General features: G+C 48.9%; 1 protein-coding gene across 2 annotated transcripts in view; it reads left to right on the top strand.

Annotated features, from left to right (window-relative positions):
• Positions 1-21,086, top strand: part of ZC3H3 (zinc finger CCCH-type containing 3) — a 135,857-nt gene that overhangs the window by 98,446 nt on the left and 16,325 nt on the right. For both annotated transcript variants that reach the window (XM_042036524.1, XM_042036525.1), the window contains 4 exons: positions 4,578-4,659; positions 6,239-6,394; positions 8,110-8,179; positions 12,942-13,073. In XM_042036524.1, coding sequence (XP_041892458.1) covers positions 4,578-4,659; positions 6,239-6,394; positions 8,110-8,179; positions 12,942-13,073 — 440 coding nt within the window. The remainder of the gene's footprint in view (positions 1-4,577; positions 4,660-6,238; positions 6,395-8,109; positions 8,180-12,941; positions 13,074-21,086) is intronic.

Raw genomic sequence — 21,086 nt, 5'->3', positions numbered from 1 at the left:
TTGAAGGGGCCAAGGAATTGAGTTCAAAAGGGGTCAGGGATTGAGGAATCCCAAAGTCAAGGGATTGAGATTGAAGGGGCCAAGGAATTGAGTTCAAAAGGGGTAAGGAATTGAGGAATCCCAAACCCAAGGAATTGAACTCAGTGAGCCAAAGGAGTGAGCTCAGAAGGGGTAAGGGACTGAACAATTCCAAAACCACAGGATTGATGAGCAAACAATAACGGGAAGATGGGATGACCCTGTTGGGGTCATCCCCAAGTTGGAGCGCTGGCCAGCGGAGCTGATCACCTGCCTGCCATTGCTTGGGCAAACCCCTGATCGTTTCCCTCTGTGTGTAAGATTTACATAAATTATCCTTGATTTGGGATGGTGGAAGTAGGCGAGAAGCAATGGGCTCAACACTCATCATTCTAATGATGTTCTCACCCTCTTGCCCATCCCTTGGCCCCATCGCATCCCAACTCTGACTTTCTTCCTTTTTTTCTGCCTGTTCCATTTTTCTACACTGATTGATTTCCTCCATGGGGATGATTTCCATAAATTACCCTTGATGTGGGATGGTGGAAGTAGATGGGAAGCAATGGGCTCAACACTCATCATTTTAATGCTGTTCTCACCCTCTTGCCCATCCCTTGGTTCCAGATCATCCCAACTTTGCATTTCTCCCTTTTTTTGGACTATTCCAGTTTTCTACCCTGGTAGTTTCCCTCCATGTGTAAGATTTCCGTAATTTATCCTTGATTTGGGACAGTGGAAATAGATGGGAAGCAATGGGCTCAGACACTCAACACTCATCATTCTAATGATGTTCTCACCCTCTTGCCCATCCCTTGGTCCCAGCTCATCCCAACTCTGGATTTCTCCCTTTTTTTTTTTTTGTGCTAAATCAGTTTTCCACAGCTTTTCCACCATTTAAAAGACGTAAATTATTGGATAAGATTCTCAAACAGACCTTTCCATGAGATGAGGTCCTGATCCTTGAGCTGTGCCCTAAGAGCAATAAAGTCCTTCCTAAATAATTAAGCAGGTGATAATTAACTGTGATATTTGCAGCCAGTTTTTAATGCAAAGGAATATTTGGAATGTTCTTTTCCAGGTGTGTTTGTTGCATCCCAAGCCCTTGGGTGATGGGGAGCTGAGCAGGGGTGTTGGACTGGATGGGAGCATCCTGATATCCATGTGGGAATGCTGGAAAGCACCGAGTGTTGCTCCCGAGTGCAGTTCCTGGGCTGCCAAGGGAAATCTCTGCCAACCTTTCCCTGGAGGAGAAGGACCTTGAGCCTTGAGCTGTGTTTTGCGGTTATGGAAAAAAAAAAACAGGATGCAGGAGATGGACCTGGACCCTCTTGAGCTGAGTTTTGGGATTAAGGATATGAAAAGGTCGTAATTAAGTTATGAGTGTTGGTGGAGGAGTACAGCATCCGACCCGCTCATTTTAGTCATGTTTTTGTTTGACAAGGAGAAATCGTGCCTTTTTCTCCTTTCCCATCAAAAGCTGGAATTTCAAACGCTGAGCTGAACGCTGCGGAAAACACCGCGGGACCGCTTGGCTGTGGATTCCTTCCGAGGAGCAGGGAAAAAGAGAAGGAGTTAGGCTGTAGCCCCCGCTATTAATCATAGCTGTAATCATGCATTTAATGAACATGACAGCTCCTGCTCCCTCCGGAGAGACGCGCGGAGTCTCCCGGCTGGATTGGGAGCAACAATCACTTCTCACCGCGAGCCACCGGAGCTGCCAGCGTCGGGCTGGGATGATGCATTAAGAGAAGCAACCCCGTTTGCACGGGCTGTGGGTTTCCTTACGGATGATGCTCTTCCAAGCGACTGATTCATCAGGAAAGGGGGAGAGAAATCCACCTGTCCCTTCCACAGGGTGGAAAATATCCCGGCTGATGCCGCTGTGCTGGGTGTAATCACTTCAGAAGCCCTTAATGTGCAGTTCTTGATGCTCTCCCCGGCAGCTTTTTGTATTTTCCTGCTTTTTTTCCCCTCTCTGTTCCGTTCCTGCTGCCTTGGAGTGTGCACAAGGGAGGAACTTGCCGTGGCACTGCTTTAAATTTCCACAGTGAGGGCACTTTGGCAATGCCAAGGATGTGCGAGTCGCTCTCCTGATCTGACAGCACCACTGTGTCCCGATGTTCTCCCCAACTGGGAAGCGATTGAGGAGAAAAACGGGACAGGTCTGGGACTGGGATGTGCCCAGTGTTTTGTCTGGACAGAACGAGATTCCCAAAGTTGAGCCCTGGGGGCATCGTTTCAGCTTTTTGTTTAATTTAGGCCAGACTGCAGCAAATTTTGGCTCCTGATGTTTGAATTTAACCCTTCTCCTGTTTTCCATTGTCTTTGATGTCCGGATTTCACCCCAATTTCAATAATACACCCTCCGATGCCAGGAATATGATTTATTAATGTATTTATTAATGTAATAATTAATGCAAATCACTTGTAGTGACCAATTGGGAATTCCGAGTTGACAACCAGTCTAAAAATCCAAATTTAGGGTCCTTGGACTTCCTGAAAAGTTGAGAACATCCAACCCCCTCTCTTGCACCCCCTTCTTATTACTTTGATGCCCACAAAGCTTTTACTTGTATTTAAAGGTCTTTTCCACAATATAAAAGCTTCCAAAAATACCCTTGTGCCGGAGCCTGAGCTTTCTCCATAAATCCCAGTGGGTGGTGAAATGTGTAATTACAGAGCTTCCTTGGGTTGGCTTCTCCTGGGAAATATTTGGGTGGTTTTCTGATAGTTTGGAGAGGATTTGCATGTGGGGTGAATAATTAGGGAGTAGGAAAGCGTGGATGGAGGGTTTCTTTTCCAGCTTCCAGGTGCTTTACCAGATCTGGATGAATTTTGTCATGGGTAGGACCAGCCCTTGGATAGTTAAACTGCCTTTGGGATGTGAGTTAATTCCTGGGACGGGAGATGTACATCATATTAGAGCATGACTTCTTGCTGGAAGATAAAAACTGGGAAAAAACTCCCCAAAAAATCATTCCATGGATGTATTTTTCCCACATAAAAATTCCAACCATAAAAATTCCACTGGCACGAGGCTGTTGGCCCCTTTTTTTAGTGTCTCTTTATCTCTTTAGTGATTCCTCCTTTCTGGCCATGATGACCTTTAAGGTCACTTCCAGCCCGAACCATTCCACGATTCTGTGATTCCTAGATGTGGATTCCCGGCTGCTTTAAATGGGAACGTGTTCATCCCTGTGTATCCACTTTTATCCCCAAATACTAAATATTATGGGGGATCGGCCCCTGCCCTTGGGAGCTGATTCCTGGTATAGCCCATCCTGCTGAAAACAGAATTCCAGAGAGCTAAGGATGCTCCAGCCCTATCCTAATGGATTTTAATTTGGGGCTTTCTCCCTGCATCGCTTGGGAAGTCAACCATGCTCTTAACTGGAGATGCTTCAGCGGCATCTTCAGAGAGTCCCAAAGTTGACAGATGTTTATTGTAGCACTAAAAAAGATGCTCCTACAGCCTGGGACAAGAAGGAATTAAAAAAAACAGGGGAAAAAACCCCTCTCAGTGGTGGCTCAAATGCCCCGTTGATGGAATTTGATGTGCGGAGGGAACAGATGGGGCTTTGCCGACGCCGGCAGCCGAGTGACAGCTCGTGGTGCCGCGCTATCAAATTCCACTCGCTCACTTCCCAACACGCCCGGGATGGCAGGTGAGTGACTGAGCCGCTCTCATCCCACCTGGAAAACTGAAATCCAGCCTTTCTTTCCCATTCGTTCTTCCCTGCACCAGTCAAGGATGATTTAATTCCGTGCGTGCATGGATGGGAGCGGGCGCTGGGCTTCCCTGTCTGTCTGCGGGGAGCGGCCAAGCCAAGCGTGGAAATTTGCTGGATTGATAGTGGAAGCGTGGGATTTGCCTGGAGAAGTGTTTTGGCACGTTTGGGTGCTGAGGGGAAGAAATTCCTGCTGTGTTTGGAGCTGGCAAGGAGCACTTCTTCCAGCGGCTGCTCCAGAGCTGGGAAGTCCCTAAAGGGCATTTTCGTCCCTTGGTTCCCTGGGAGCTCCACGCTTTGGGTTAAGTAAGATCATGGAATCGTGGAACGGTTTGGGTTGGGAGGGATCTTAAAGATCATCCAGTTCCAACCCTCTGCCAGGGGCAGGGACACCTTCCACTATCCCAGGTTGCTCCAAACCCTGTCCAACCTGGCCTGGGACACTTCCAGGGATGGGGCATCCATGGTTTCTCTGGGCAACTTGTACCACGGCCTCCTCATCCTCCAAAGGAAGAATTTCTTCCTGATATCCCATCTATCCCTGCCCTCTGGCAGTGGGAAGCCATTCCCCCTGTTCTGCCACTTCAAGTTCAGTCCAAAGTTCCTCTCCAGCTCTTTTGGAGCCCCTTTAGGCACTGGAAGAGGCTCCCAGGTCTCCCTGGAGCCTTTTCTTCTCCAGGGTGAGCAACCGTAGATCTCCCAGCTTTTCCTCATAGCAGAGGGTCTCCATCCCTCTGATCATTTTTGTGGACCTAAGGTACTGAGGGCTGTGTGAGTTCCTGCAAAATTCCTTGATTCCAAGCAATGATCCATGTTTTTCTTTCTTTCCAGCATTGAGATTGCACTCCACACCCAGTCCTGGGATCTCTCCACCTGGCCTGAGCAGATCCTCAACATGCCAATACATTGCCAGGTTTGTACTCATGGGAAGCAGGCATGACATGCTCTGTCCTCGGAATTATGCTCAGGAGGGAGTCAGGAGCTTGAGGAGCAGCTGTTGAACTGGAGGGTGATATGGCAGAGCTCTGGCTGCTGCTTTTCTTCAGCTTCTACTTCAAGGTGGTTGTAAGCTCAGCCAGAGCCTCCCCAGGGAAGAATTCCTTCCCAATATCCCACCTATCCCTGCCCTCTGGCAGTGGGAAACCATTCCCTCTTGTCCTGTCCCTCCATCCCTTGTCCCCAGTCCCTCTCCAGCTCTCCTGGAGTCCCTTTGGGCACTGGAAGGGGCTCTGAGGTCTCCTTGGAGCCTTCTCTTGTCCAGGCTGGACATTCCCAGCTCTCCCAGCCTGGCTCCAGAGCAGAGGGGTTCCATCCTTCAGAGCATCCCTGTGGCCTCCTCTGGACTCGCTCCAGCAGCTCCACATCCTTCTGCTGTTGGAGACCCCAGAGCTGGAGGCAGCTGTGCAGGTGGGGTCTCACCTGAGTGGGGCAGAGGGGCAGAATTTCCCCTTTCCTGCTGCCCACATATGGGATGAGCACAGGACATTCTGGGCACCCATGGCTGGATCATGTGGAGCTTCTCATCCACCAACACCCCCAAGTCCTTTTCCTCAGGGCTGCTCTCCATCCATTCTCCACCCAGCCTGGATTTGTGCTTGGGATTACCCTACGCGCATCCAGGACCCTACACTTGGCCTTGCACCTCCTTTTAACCCAGGAGCTGCAGACAACCAACAATTACAGAGGTAAAAATGTGCATTTCTTCTGAAAATGAGTCCCTTGAACCTGTATTTTTCATGGATTATGTACTGTGTCCTCAGCAAACCGGAGCTGACTGTGCCCTACCACTGAATTATCTGCTCAGAGAGATCTGATGTGCCCCTCATGGTTTGTGTTCACCCGGATCTCAACACTTCTCCTCTTCCACCTGGTCCCACACATCCCTAGAGCTGCTGGGTAATTCCCTCTGCAGCTGGAAGCTCATGGAAAACGTGTTATAAGCAACTTCTGAGCTCCTTAAGTAGCTTCTAGTGGGACCAGGCCATTAAAAAGGAGTTTTTCTACTCTTTGGTGGTACTTTTTGTTCCTGTGGCCATCACGTAGGTCCTTGTTCTTTGAAGTTCATGAGCAGGTGCCCACTTGAAGGCCATGAATAGCATCAGGCCCAGCTGGTGGGACACGTGCTGAAGAGCCCTTCAAGTCATTCAGCCTTAGCATCCTGTGCTGCACAAGGAGGGGATGTTTCCTTCCTCACCATATTCCCTAAAAGTGTGGGAAACTCTCTCCACGCTCATAAAATCTGAGGAGAGAATCAGTTACGGGGATGGGAAGGGATCTCACTGGTGACTGTGGTGTTATCTTGCAGATTTTTAATGATTTGGGGTAAAATTGGCCAAATATTGAAAATACTTAAGGACTTGAGCTTCCTGAATATTTCACTCTCCAAAGTGGGGCTCCTCCATCGTTTCAGGTGTTGTTGAGGTGTCTTCTCCACGTCATCGTGATGTTGGAGCTGGAGGTTTTCCCTGACCTTGTCCCTCTTTCTCCTTCAGCCGTGCTGTGCAGAGGAGCTTGGCCATCATCCGTCAAGCCAAGCAGAAGAAAAAAAAGAAGGAATATTGTATGTACTACAACCGCTTCGGGAAGTGCAATCGAGGCGAGAACTGCCCCTACATCCATGATCCAGAGAAAGTGGCTGTCTGCACCAGGTAGGGATGGATGTTGGGTGGCTTTGGTGTTTCCTCGTGGGATATTCCAAAGGGAAACAAAATGATGACAGAGATGTAGGATAACAAGGATGGGAGTTCTGAGTCAGGTGTAGGTTCTGCACTCCTGGGTTGGAAGGACGAGGACAAGAAGAGGCCAGAGAAGCAGGGAATTGTTTTGGTTGGAAAGGACATCAAAAGATCATTGAATTCCAGCCCTCTGCCATGGGCAGGGACACCTTCCACTATCCCAGGTTGCTCCAAGCCCCACCCAACCTGGCCTGGAACACTTTCAGGGATCCAGGGGCAGCCACAGCTTCTCTGGGAATTCCATTCCAGGGCCTCACCACCCTCCCAGGGAAGAATTTCTTCCCAATATCCCATCTATCTCTGCCCTCTGGCAGTGGGAAGCCATTCCCTGTGTCCTGTCCCTCCATCCCTTGTCCCAAGTCCCTCTCCAGCTCTCCTGGAGCCCCTTTAGGCACTGGAAGGGACTCTAAGGTCCCTTTGGAACCTTCTTTTCTGGGCTGGGTGACTTGAGCCCCTGCCCTGACCATACTCCGGGTTATTCCTTCAGGAGCATTCCTCAGATCCGCTCAGATCCCTACAACAGGTTTGAATCCCTCAGCCAGTGACGTTGTGCAGCTCCGAGACTTGGTGATTTATTCCAGGAGAACTGATCCATGTTGGCATCTCATTAGACATGCCCAAGAGTTGATTAAACTCTATTATGAGTCATTTAAAAAATGCAGAAAAGCCAACTCCACTGATGAACTCCTGGAGTAATTTCTCCATAAAATTGCTGCTGTGCTGGAATCACTTGGAAGTTGCTCAAAGCTCGATGGGGACGGATAGAGGAGGGGAAGGTGATTTATTGTTTTTTTAACTGATTTTACTCCTTCTCACTCATTCTCCCATAAAAAATCCCATAACTCCTTGCCTACTTCAGGAACTGTGCTCCTTGAAGTCTTTTGGGTCTCCATCCTGTCTCATTTCCGTGGATCATTGGAGGACAACAGTGATTTCTCCCAGTTTTTTGTCTCCTTATCCCAGTTCCTTGATCTCCAATCCCGTTCTTTAGTGTTCTCTTATCATCTTTTAGTTTTGTTTATCTGCTCTCACTCTGGTCACTCCTAGGAAAGCTCTGACTCCAAACATCCTCATGTGCTTTGAGATCCTGGTTTCTGTTCTGGGCCTGTTTTTGCTCCTCCTGGTCATTGGTCACTCACACCTGGAGCTTCATCCAGCATCTCATAGAATGGGATCATAAAATCCTGGAATGGTTTGGATTGGAAGGGACCTTCAAGATCATCCAATCCACCCTTGCCATGGGCAGGGACACCTTCCGCTTATCCCAGGTTGCTCCAAACCCTGTCCAACCTGGCCTTGAGCACTTCCAGGGATGGGGCATCCACAACCTTTCTGGGCAACTTGAAGTAATCAGGGCTTTAGGAAGGACCTTTCTCCTTCTGGGAGCATCATGTCTGAATTTTGGGATCCAAGCCTTGCTGTACCTACTAATGAACAGCCAAATATGATGAAAGAATAGAATCCATCAGGAATCATCAGTTGCTCTTCCAGCGAGAGGGATCTGTACTTTTTTATGGTGTGAAATGGGTTTTATGGACAAGCTTGGCAACAATTTTGTGGTTTTGTACAAAACCATGAATTTTGTGACCCAACTCTTGTTCAACCTTCTCCATCTGCTTTACCTCCAGGTTTCTTCGTGGCACGTGCAAGAAGACGGATGGGACCTGTCCGTTTTCCCACAAGGTGTCCAAGGACAAGGTCTGTATGACTTCCCAACGGGAATGTGGTTCTCTGTGCAAGGGGGTGGTTGGAGGAAGGTTCTTCCTCACTGAGTGCTTCCAGCTGAGTTTGGAGTTTCCTTGCTGATCTGTTCAGGCTCCTGAATCATGACAGAACCATGGAATGGTTTGGGATGGATGGGACCTTCAGGATCATCTCATTCCAACCCTTCTGCCATGGGCAGGGCCACCTTCCGCTGTCCTGGGTTGCTCCAAGCCCCATCCAACCTGGCCTTGAATATTTCCAGGGATGGGTCATCCACAGCTTCTCTGTGCCAGGGCCTCACCACCCTATGGTTGAGGTCTAGAAAGGACCTGTGAGGTCTTAGAGGTCTAAAAAAGACCTCCAAGATCATCAAATCCATTCAGTTGCATCTAATCCTTCCCTACTTCCATAAGATCACATTTCCCTGGAAATCCCTCTGTGCTGGGGTCAGAGGATGTTTTAACAAACAGAACTTGGAGGTATAAATTAATAAAACAATTTCTAAAAATCCAAGCAGCAAAATCAGGTTCAAACTGTGGCAGAGCTCTGAAGTTCATTGTTTTCCACCTTGCTGATGTATTTGGAGCTCTGTGGTTTTATTACACAAGGTGGAAAAAAAAATAATCTGGGATTTTTATCTTGGGTTTATCAGTGATGATTTAGCACCTCAGCCTGTGCTCAGTAGCTGGGATCTCCACTTGGATGTAGCTTTGGAGACTCCAGCATGGAAGCTGAGGTGCCTGAGGCACGTTCCTTGTCTGTGGAGAGCTCATAAGTTACCCAGGAAGTCGCTCCGAATGAGACACAGAGCACCAGATGTTTTTTACATGGATTTCTCTTCAGAGTCATTTAATCATGAGTACATAAAACAGGGACAGGGACAGCTGCATTCCCTGGCTTGTGGCGTGCCAGAGCAGGAATGGGGATGAGGATTAATAGATGGAAAAAAGGACCGTTTGGGGATTTTTTTCATCCTGTAACAGAGTCAGACTTCAGAAATAAAGAAGCCAAGAATGAAGGAAGCTTTGCAGTGGGATTGGCTGTCGGTTTATCCGAAATGATTGTAATTAGTGAGGCCAACAACTTCTTGTCATCCAAGTAAACGATGCGCAACCCTCTGCCCGTGCCTCTGTGCCGAAGAATTGAAATCCATCCACAGAACCATAAACTCCAAATTAAATGGAATTTCAGAAGGTGGCAAAGCCATTTTTGGTCCCAGGGCAAAAACCTGGATGAAACTTGGGAACTGGACATGCCCAAGGAGCTGTTGCAGTTGGTGGTTTATCCGCCGAAGGATGTGATGGTTGGGTGTGGATGAATTTGTGGTCTCTGTACCCAGGAATATTCCTCGGCATGTTTAAATTCCTGGTGGAGATGTGGCCTCAGTTTCCCCTCCAGGAATGCTGGTGTGTCTTGGTCCCTCAAGGAGGACCTCAAAATTTGGCTTCTGGGCTCCGTTTTGGATGGATAAATTGAGGATGATGAAAAACTCAACCTTTAACTGCACCTCACCACTTAGAGAAGAATAACGGCGATATTGTGGTAATAAAAGTGAATTAAAAAGGAGTGACCACGTCAACGAGCTGTTGGCCAATTGCCTTTTGGAGACAGAATCCCTGGGATGGAATCCCGTGGGATGCAGTGACCTCAGCCCATCTCACCTTTATCCTGAGCTAATGAAGCATCGCCTAAACTCAAGATGAATCATTAATTAACAAACCAAATTCAAAGCAGGCAGTGCCAGCTCTGAAAAGCTTTCGGAGCACGTTTTTCCTGCCATGCTCCGTTGGGAAGGGGGATTATTTTTCACAGGATTAACCACCCTGAGGGTGGTTCAAAGGTCTCCCTGTTTGCCACCTTGTCATCAGCTAGGGATGGAAGAGAAACAACCTCCTCCATGGAGTTCAAACTTGTTCCAGGGTGATTTATTGCCACAGGAATGCTGCTTCCCAAAGCGAGAGGCAACTTTGCTTTCCAAGTCCCGGAGCTCCCCATTAACCCAGGTGATTCTTGGCAAAGGTGGCTTTTCCCTCATTTATCAGGGCTGGGAAAAGCAGGTGAAGGCTCTCAGCGGAGGAAGGAAGCAGTTTTCCTCCTGCTTGTGGAGTTTTTGGAGCAAATCCCACCTTTTCCTCAGGTAAGGGATTGTGCGGGGTTGGTTTTTGGCTGTTTGAGTTGAGGTTTTAATGCAATTCCTGTTTTTTTTCCATGTGGGATGATGTGGTGGTTTGGGAATTCCTGATTTTGTTGGTCCCCTCAATTTCACTTTGTGGTTATTGGAGAGGGACACCCCAAAACCTCCTCATCAGAGGAGCTTCAGGTTGTTGTGTATTTCACCTCGGTGGGATTTTACTGGGATGGGGTATCCAGTCCAGGAGGTGAAGGATCAAGGGCTCGCAGGATTTGGCTCTTGATTTCAGGACATAACCATTTCTCAACCTTGGTGCACTACCATGCCTCAGTTTCCCCTCTGAAAAATGGAAATGGTCACTATTTTCTATGGGGAAAATCCCTGTTTTCTATGGGAAACCACATGGATTCAGCTGTTGCAGCAGCAGGGAGCTTTTCCCCATCCTGCTCCAAGCAGGGAATGGTCTCCAGGATGGAGGACAGCTCCAGATGGTCACGGAGCTTTGCAGATCCAAACCCCAGTGGTTTCCATCACCCTCTGGTGATGGAAAAAAGAGCCTGGAGAAGAGGGAAAGCTTTTCTTGTTCTGCCACGGGCAGGGACACCTTCCACTATCCCAGGTTGCTCCAAGCCCCGTCCAGCCTGGCCTTGGACACTTCCAGGGATGGGGCAGCCACAGCTTCTCTGGGCAACCTGTGCCAGGGCTTCACCACTTGAGGGATTTTGCTCCACAGGAGACTCAGGCAGAGCCTTTGGTGAGAAGCATCCACCGAAGTGACACACAGGGAATTTTTCCACAATGGATCAGAGCCACTGACACATCCCAGCTATGGGGAGAAACCAGGAAATCTGAAGGAAGCGAGGTTGCCAGAGGCTGGGACTTGAGCAGCCGCCCGCTGCTGTTCCAACAGCTTTTCCCCTTGAGGAACTCGGAAAGAATCAGCATTTTTCTCCCTAATAGAGCTTCAAAACTCAGTTGTGAGCAATTTGGAGGCTCACGTGGAGTTTCGGGTTCATTTAGCTGCTGCCTCCAGAGCTTGTAGAGAGTCAAAGCTGTCGAAGGCGGCCGCAGCGCCCCAGTGCCTTGAATTAATGTTATTGTTATTTGTGTGGACGTGCTGGGGTGCAAACAAGGTTAATTGAAATGAGAGCGCTGCTTCCTCTTGATAATGGCTTGGTCTTGACAGCGAGGAGGAGTTTATTTTTGTCGGAGAGCTGCCTTTATTATCCCTTTTTATTAGAGCTAATTTGGGCTCTATATCAAAAACTACATTAAGGGAATCGTTTACGGTCACACCACCAGCACCGCCAAAGATCGCCCCAGAGCCCTGTCCTTTATGTTAATGTCTGCAGTTAAAAGACAATTAAAAATAAACTCTCCTCTTTTAAAGCACCCTTTGTTTTCTTTCCTCTCGGCCTCCAGCGAGGCAATTTAGTTCAACCCTTAATGTGCCCTTCAGGGATAAGGGATTTTTCCAGATAGCCCCGGCCGTGGTTATTGCAGGATCGTAAATATTAGTTGGGGATGCTTGAACTGGTGGGACCAGGATGCTACTGGTGAATGGAGGGATCAATACCACGCCGAGCAGTGAGGAAATTCGGGATGTAGGAGCAGGAGGAGCCGGACTTTCAGGAAGCTCACGTTCCCAGCGGCAGCTGCCTGGTTGGGGCGGGAAGCGGGAAGCTGCCGGAGGTAGCCGGTGAGTTAAGGATGCTGAAATATGGCAGCAGGTTGGTAATTTGTTTTTAATGATAACAGCTGGCAGAAGGTGAAGTTTGTGCTTTGAGGACGATGAGGAGAATCCTTGCTCCGTCGGTTTTCCCCGTCGGCTGTCGCGCTGCGGAAGCTCGGGAATGCGGGAGCGCGGGATCAGGGATCTTCTCCGTGTATCCCGCTGCTCTCCTTCTCCAATGCTCATGGCAGGAGCCTGGGCTCTCCTCCTCCTTCCCCTCCCACCCGGAGCATCCCTTCCCCAGTGCACAGGGACAGGCATCACAGCCCTGGGAAATTCCAGGATAATGCCTTAGAATGATGCATCCCCCCAAAATCCTTGCGGAGGTGCTTTTATCCCCCCTTTCTAGGAACCACCTTTTGAGCCTTTATCCACCCCCCCCTTCCAGCCAGCTCCGTTTCCACGGAAGAGCCAAATGGGAAGCACCCCCAGGATGCCGTTTTGGCCTTTGTGATGGCCAGAATTCCCTGTGGGATATTGCAGCCGGGCTGGGTGTGATCCCTGCGCTGCTGTTCCCATCCCCATCGCTGCATCGTCCCTTGGGAAGGGTGTTCCCGGAGTTTGTGACATTCCCCCAGCCCTTCCCTATGCTGTCCAGAGGGAATTTTCTTCCTCGTGGCAGATTCCAGCTTTTCACCCTCTCTCCAGCATCCTGAAGGATGCTGAGGGAAGCGCCTTTGCTGCCTGCGTATCCAAACACGAGGAACACGTAATACCAGGGAGCTGCTTTGCAGGAAACCAATGGAAGAGCTAAAAATACCTCTGGGATCGGTGGCTGGCAAAAGATTTCTATTTATTTTACACTTGTCACGCTTTTATTTCAGGTCTGGGGGTTGCAATGATTCCAAGTCACGGGTGTAGGGAATGCTGACAGATTTCTCCTCCTCTTGCAGATGCCGGTGTGTTCCTACTACTTGAAGGGGATCTGCAGCAACAGCAACTGCCCCTACAGCCACGTCTACGTGTCCAGGAAGGCAGAAGTGTGCCAGGATTTCCTCAAAGGATATTGTCCCATGGGAGAAAAGGTAAAGAGGGATTTATCCCAGATCTCGGGGGCCGAAGCTGAAGCCATGAGCAGCTTCCTGCACAAGCTATGGCACCACAGGGAAGAGCTGGAAGCTGCTCAGCACCTGGATGCCATGAACTGCAGTCCTGTGCTTTTCCAAAGGGTTTTGGCGAAGTGGTTTTGGTTGGGAAAAAAAGAAATCAAAGGCTTCAGCTCATCAACGTGCTGGCGTTTCCCTGGGAAGAGCTTCCATGGGGTGTCCGTGTTATCAGTGTCCGAGCTGGAAGCACCTGCCCTGAAAACCCCTCACTTAAATAGATGAAAAATGAAGGAAAATGTTTAATACCTAGAAAATCCGTAGGTATTAATGCTTGTTTTCCACACTGGCTCTGTGGCAGGTTAAAACGTGAGCCTTAAATCCTGTGGCTTAGTTTTAGGAGCAAGACCAGCCTTGCTCAGCCAGCTGAGCATCCAGCTGTGCCTGGGGGATTCATGGAGCCACCTCCAGGTCCGGGGGGTGGTTTGGATCCGTGGATCCTCCATGGACTTCCTGTGCACCCTGGGGAGAGTTGCAACCTCATGCATGAGCTTTTTGTATCCGATGTAACGTGGAGCTTGTGGGAGCAGCTTTCCTGGAGCAGGGCTTAGAGCCAGCTGCCATTTGCTGTTCCAAAGGAATTTGAAAGACACAGGATCTCACTTTTTCGTGTCATGGCTAAGGGAGAGGGTTGGCCATGCCTTGGGAATCCTTGTTCCCTTGGGAATCCACGTGACTGTCCTGACTCCTCTTTGCTGTTTTCCAAATGGGTTATGGGTTATGATGTTGGATTTCTGCTCATCCTTGGACAATTGTGACCAGCAGGAAAGGGGGAATTTTGCCTCTCTGCCCCACTCAGGTGAGACCCCACCTGCAGAGCTGCCTCCAGCTCTGGGGTCCAACAGCAGAAGGATGTGGAGCTGCTGGAGCAGGTCCAGAGGAGTCCATGGAGATGCTCTGAGGGCTGGAGCCTCTCAGGCATGGAGCCAGGCTGGGAGAGCTGGGAATGTCCAGCCTAGAAAAGGGAAGGCTCTGAGTAGACTTTGGAACTGCTTCCAGTGCCTGAAGGGGCTCCAGGAGAGCTGGAGAGGGACTTGGGACAAGGACCTGGAGTGCCAGGACAAGGGGGAATGGCTTCCCACTGCCAGAAGGCAGGGATAGATGGGATATTGGGAAGGAATTCTTCCCTGGGAGGGTGGGGAGGCCCTGGCACAGGTTGTCCAGAGGAGTTGTGGATGCCCCAGAGGGCTCTTCTCCTCCTCTCCATCCCGGTAGTGCTCGCTGGCAGAGGTACAACCCATCAAGAGAAGCCGTAGGTGCTCAGATCCCACCAGTGTGGCCACCAACCTGTCCCAGAATCCAAACACAACATTGGATGGAATCCTAGAATCATTTAGGCTGGAAAAGACCTCTAAGGTCATTGAGCCCAGCTTTTAACCCAGTACTGTCAAGTTCCACTAAACCCTGTCTGGTGTTTTCCCCATCCTTTCCCAAGGAGAAACCACTAAAGAGCAGAAACCAGGGAAAAAAGCCAAAAGTAAAGAGTTTTAAGGAAAGCAGGACACAGCAACAGTGATGAGAAGCTCCAATAAATTAGTCTGGGCCTAATTACTTTTTGTGGCAGCGCGTGGAGGGGGACTTGATGCAGGATAAACATTCCCTCAGAAGGAAAACACAGGCATCCTGCCACCTCCCTCCAGCACAGCGCCAACCACGCAGGCAGGGTCCCGACAATTATTTTTAAAATATTCCAATTTAAATGAAAATATAAAAGAGATATTTAGAATATTTATTCTATTAGGAAAAGTGCTTACGGCGTCACTTTCGGAATGTCGGGAAAGCATTCTCCTCCAGATGATGGATAGCAGCCTGTAATTATATATGGGGAGAAATTGCTGAGCGGGCCATATTTAACTGGGGAGGAGAAATTCCAGCTTGGGCCATTAAGGGTTAATTTTTTTCTCTAAATAATATAAAAAGTGCTGAGTCCGTGCCTTTGCTCCAAGTAGAAAGTCCTCAAATGGACCCCGGAGAGTTTATAATATTCCACTGAATCAAGGAAAAATGTTAACCTTGCTTCATAAAACGATGGCTTGTTAAAGATGCGCAGTCCCTTTTCTTGTGAATTATTTAGGATGGGAGTAAATCTTCCCTTGTTCTGCCTTTCCCTGTCCGAGGAATGTTGGTTTGAAGTGCGAAGAGCACAGAATGCGAAGGTGTACAACTCCGGTGGAGCATCCTGGGTGGATAAACTCCAGCAGGGATGGTCCATAATTAGGAATTTAGGTTGTTTTATGCTGATATTTGGCACACTGGGCTCTTCTCCCAGTCGCGTTTTCCTCTTTGTGCTCTCACAGAGAAACACAGTCCGTGATTTTCAGCAGACCTCCATCAGAAATGTCCATTATTATCCATAATTTATGACGTGTCATTGGCAGTGTTGTCTCTCAAGTGCTTCCTAGGATGTGCTGCAGAATTTTCAGGACAAGTCCACCTTTGACCCATTCCATGTGCTGTAATTCCAACTGCTCTTCTACAAATGATTCCAGGACCGACCCGTTCCGGCTTATCAAGGACTTAGAATTAAGTGAGAAAGCTTTAAGTTTACATTCCCAAGTCCTTTTTTCAGGAATGTGGACTGTAGAGGGTCTGAATCCACCCTTGGGGACAGGGGACAGCTCCTGTACGAGACCATGACCACGTCCTTCATTAAGGGGATGTTACCCCAAATATTAAGTAATTGGTCAGTGTTGGACCTGATGATCTTGGAGGTCTTTCCCAACCTAAATGATTCTGGGATTCTGTTTCCAAAAGGGAGCTGGTGGCAGAGCAAGGACCTTGATTTCCAGCATTCCTACAGGTTTCTTGGTCATGGGTTGGGAAGTTTCTCCCCTATGTGTGCTTCCTAAAGGGATCATCCCTGAACACAACGTCATACGTGTCCCTTAAAGCCATGGAGCGATTCCCACCTTGGAGATCTCTGTCCCAATTTTCCTGGAGCTCCCTGCCCTTCCCTGGCACCCTGACCTGGTCGTGCTAGGAGGGGCTGGTCCCTCTGGGCTGGCCACCTGCACTGGAGGAAGCCCCAAGAGAGAAGTGGGAAGAGAGGGAGAAATGGGGCCTCTTGCAGGTTCTCCCCAGGGTTTTCCGGACGTGTTTTAATGAGCTGCTCTACGGTCAAAGCTCCTCTCTGGTTCCACATCCCTCCTCCCATATGGGGCCTCGTGCAGGGGCTTGGAGCAGGAACTCTCTAGGAGAGGATGGGATGAGGCTGGTGCGTGTAAGGGATGAGGCAGTGCCAGTGGGTGAAGCTGCCCGTGGTGAGGTGACCCCAGAGCAAGGGACAAACAGGACGAGACATTGGATGGAGACATTTTGGATGCCCCATCCCTCGAAGTGTTCAAGGCCAGGTTGGACGTGGCTTGGAGCAACGTGGGATAGTGGAAGGGGTCGCTGCCCATGGCAGAGGGTTGGAACAGGATGGGTTTAAGGACCTTTCTACCTAAACCAAATTTGGTGGCAAACCAGGGGCTAGGATCTCTGTGGCCGAGAGCCTGGAACTGGGAATTATGATAAGCACTTGCATCACATCCATAGGCAGTCCCAAAGCTGCCTTGGGATTTGCTTTACAGGCACAAAAGATGAAGGAGGGTAGATTAAGATGGGATATTGGGAAGAAATTCCTCCCTGTGAGGGTGCTGAGGCCCTGGCACAGGTTGCCCAGAGAAGCTGTGGTTGCCACATCCCTGGAAGCGTCCAAGGCCAGGTTGGGTGGGGCTTGGAGCAACCTGGGATAGTGGAAGGTGTCCCTGCCCATGGCAGGAGGTTGGAATGTGATCATTGAGGTCCCTTCCAACCCAAACCACTCAATGATTCCATTGCTGCATCTGGAAAATTGTTTTGTATTAAATAATCTTCCCCGCTCCGTGTCCATTAGCGCCGGAGCTGCGTTAAATCCCTCTCTCCGGATTGTTTCCATCGGCTGCCTTGGAGCCTATGGGTAAATTGTTCCCTCGTGGGAACTGTTAAACAGTAAGACACAGTGAGATTAAACAACGAGGCTTCCCTGGAAAGGCACAGGGAGATGTGCTGGAATAAATCATGGATAAGAGGGAAATCTGTTCCCATCCCTCTGGAATCCTGAATGGCACGACCAGCCTTGTGATGGTGAAGCTTGACCAGGGGACCTGCCATGGCAGGAGGGTTGAGCTGTGCTGGGACCGCTCATCCCAGCTCATCTTATTCCTAAATTCCATCTTTTTGTTGGACAAACAGCTTTCACCAAAGCTCTGATTTCCTCCTTATCCATGTAAAAAATATGGGACGGGGCAGGGCCAGCCCTGCCTGAGGAAATGCTGCTTCCTTGGGAAGAATAATTTTCCTCCCCCAGGTGGAGCTTGGTGTTTTTTTTGCAGTGGCAGCTGCTTGATTTTGCTGTAGAAAATTGAAATGTGGGTATTTTTTCTCAGCTGAGACCTCGTTCTTGTGTGGTTTTTTGTGTGTTTGGTTGGTTATTTTTTCCTTTTTGGGTAGAAGTTCAACAATTTCCCACCAGAAACTTACTTTGTGTGTCTGATACGTTCAATTTGCCACGTTTCTTTAGAAAAAGCCACATGATCTATGTGACAACAGTAAATATTAAATGTTTGTGGGGTTTTCCCTTAATTATCCACTGATGGAGAGCAGAAGCCTGGGATTCTTGTTTTCCTTAAACTTTTATCATGGAAAGGTGAAGCTCAACACTGTTCATGCTTTCTGTTCTCAGCTGGTTTTTCTGCTTCAACCAGCATTTTTCTTTCCTCACAGCCATCAGATCTTGGTGTTTCTGGGTCTCTTGTCCCCCTCCTTTGGTCCCAGGTTGACTCCCAACCAACTTGGCTTTTCCTTGAGGAACTCCTGAACAAAAGGTTGTCCAGCCCTGACACAGGTTGACCCAGGAACTTGTGGAATACTCATTCCTGGAGGGGTTGAACATCCCTGTGGATGTGGCACTTGGGGACATGACTTAGTGCTGGCCTTGGCAGTGCTGGGGGAAATGGGATTTTCCAACCTAAATGATTCCCTGATTCTATAATAATTTGGAAATAGCTGATGGAGAGCTCTGCCTTTGATAGCTCGTTTATAGTCCACTGCAGCTGTATGAAAATCAACTACAAAAGCAACTTCATTTCATTTATCCTTAATTTTGCCTCTGGTTGACAGATGTTTTCTGGGAGCTTGATTTGGGATTTTTTTTCCCCATAATGTTTCGCAGAAATCTTCAGTCACCAAACTGATGAGTAAGTGAAATTTTTATTTAAAATAAAAAGTCTGTAGGATTGGTAATGGGGCTGTTTTTAAGGTCATCAATAGTGTCCAGGATGGATTTGAGCTGGCTGAAATCTCTTCAGGTTCATCCCATTGCTTTGCTGGGAATGTTGAGTCCTTGTCCATGTCCTCTGGGCAAGGAATGCTGCTGATAAGAAATGATAAATCCCAGTCATGGAAATGGGATCTTCCCATTGGAAGCACTTTGTAGCCTTTAGAAGAGGTTTAAAACAATCAGGATTCTTCCATGGCCAATCCTATCCTTGTATCTCTATGGAAATCTTGTGGGTTTCCAGTTGTATCTCGTAGTTTGTAATGGGATAATGAGGGTTCTTATTGCTCTTTTAATTTAACTGTAGTATCTCCAACAGAATTCCAATCCTTATGTTAAAGATGGGGCTTATCAGGACGAACTGGAACTGCTTTATAGCCTGGGATTGTTGATAACAGCACCAAGATAAATCCCAGGCTGTGATTTTCTCTTTCTTACACTTTAATATCTTTGTAGAAGGAAGTGGGGCACAAAACGTGAAAATTGGGAAGTTTGGGAGAAAAGCAGCTACAGAATCACAGCTCTAAAGTGGGAATGTAGTGATGAGGCAGAGAGTTCCTGATTTCAGCCTGAACTTCTGTAGAGATGAGCACAAAACCCAGCAGATTTGGTCTTTGCTTCCTGTCTGGAATCTCCCTTTGATCTGATCTGTTCTCTGTCGGAAAATCCCCACATCCTGTGAGCAGTGGGTGATTCCCAGGATCACAGAATGAGTCAGGTTGGAAGGGACCACAATGGAATCATCTGGTCCAACCTCCCTGCTCCAGCAGGACCATCCCAGAGCACAGGGCACGGAATTGTGTCCAGGTGGTTCTGGATTATCTCCAGCGAGGGAGACTCCACGCCCTCTCTGGTCTCTCTTCAGGGCTTGGTCACTGAACAGGGAAGAATTTCTTCCTCATGTCCAGGTGGAACTCCCTGGGATCAGTTCCTGCCTGTTCCTCTTGTGCCATTGCTGGGCCCCACGGAGCAGAGCCTGGTCGCTGCTCTGAGCCCTCCCTGCAGGCAGGGACAGACAGGGATGAGGTCCCCTGTCAGCTGTGTCTCCTCTTGAGGCTGAACAGCCCCAGCTCCCTCAGCCTTTCCTTGTAAAGGAGATGCTCCAGTCCCTTCATCATCCTGGATGATGCTCCTCTGGACCTGCTCCAGGAGTTCCGTGTCTCCAGCACTGGACAGAGCACTCTGGATGTGCCTCATCTGTGCTGAGGAGAGGGGCAGGATCACCTCCCTCAACTTGCTCTTCCTAATGCACCCCAGGATCCCATTGGACTCCTTCCCTGAGCCACCTGGAACCAGGCATGTGGTGGAGCCCCATCATCCCTGATGGAGATGACATTGTTGGGAATGTCCAGTGGGTGTCTGCCTCACTCCACACCCCGCAGTGATGATTTGGGGTTGGGAATTACCACTGATGACAAGCCTGTGTGAAAGTGGCTCCGTCGTGGCTTTGGAGTGGGATGGATGGGATTGTGGGGGTCCCTGATGGAAACGGGGTTCCTCAAAGCACTGGAGTGGGATGGATGGGATTGTGAGGGTCCCTGGTGGATACGGGGTTCCTCAAAGCACTGGAGTGGGACGGATGGGATTGTGGGGGTCCCTGGTGGATACGGGGCTCCTCAAAGCACTGGTGTGCCATGGTTGAATTCCATAGGCATTGCCACAGAGGGATGAATGCCGGGTTCAGAATTCACCTTCTGGATGTCCAAAGAGTTACAGCCAGTGACTCGATACCCAGTGGAAACCAGTGACAAGTGGTGTCCCTCAAGGGTCTGTACGGGGACCAGTGCTAATTAAGGCCTTCATTAATGACATAATGGGATTGGGTGCCCCCTTGGCAAGTTTGCAGATGACACCAAGTGAGTGGTGCCATTGTTCCACAGAATCTTGAGATTGCAGACTGGTTTGGGTTGGAAGAGACGTTAAAGACCAGTTCCAACCCCCTGCCATGAACAGGGATTCCCTTCCAGCTGCTTTGCTGCCTCTTAAATAGGATTTTCCCAATGATTTTCAAAACATCATCCTGGTCTTGCTCCAGCTCCAGAGGTATTTTAGCTCAAATGTTGTTTAATTTCCTGAAAATATCAAAGGAGAGTGTTTATGGATTTGAGGTAGATCCCAGAGAGCTTTTAGATCCCAAATCCCTCTGATCATTTGGAGATGACCATCAGGAGTCATTCCTTTCCTGCAGGCATTTTGCTGGGCAAACTCTTCTAAGGGCGGAAACCTGTTTTGGAGCAAATTCCTTCAGGTAACCACATCGGTTAAATTTCTCCATCATTATTCCCAGTGTGGATGATGTTCGGATGTATTGTCCTCCCGGTTTTAATGACAGGGAGCTGGGATTTTTTTCTTTTTGAGGCTTTTTCCATCTGCACCCAATTATAAAAAAGCCATCGGAAAAAAGCCATTTACTGGCTGTCACTTCGGAGTGTCGTCAAAACAGCTCCAGCACCTCCAGCCATCACTTCCCAACAGCCACTTAGAAGGACATTAAAACAGCCTGACATCCATCCAGTCTGTTTATCCCACTGCTTGGCCATGGGGATACCTGGAATAGCTTTGGCAAAAGCTGCGTGGATGCTCAGGAGGCCTTTAAAAAGTAGAAGACACTGGAGTTGAGGCAGTTAAGTTTTGGG

The sequence above is a fragment of the Corvus kubaryi genome, unplaced genomic scaffold (genome assembly GCF_017639235.1).
Source record: "Corvus kubaryi isolate FWS band 111438036 unplaced genomic scaffold, C.kubaryi_AGA036_p1.0 37385, whole genome shotgun sequence".
Lineage (NCBI taxonomy): Eukaryota > Metazoa > Chordata > Aves > Passeriformes > Corvidae > Corvus > Corvus kubaryi.
This window is presented reverse-complemented; position numbering and strand designations above follow the sequence as displayed.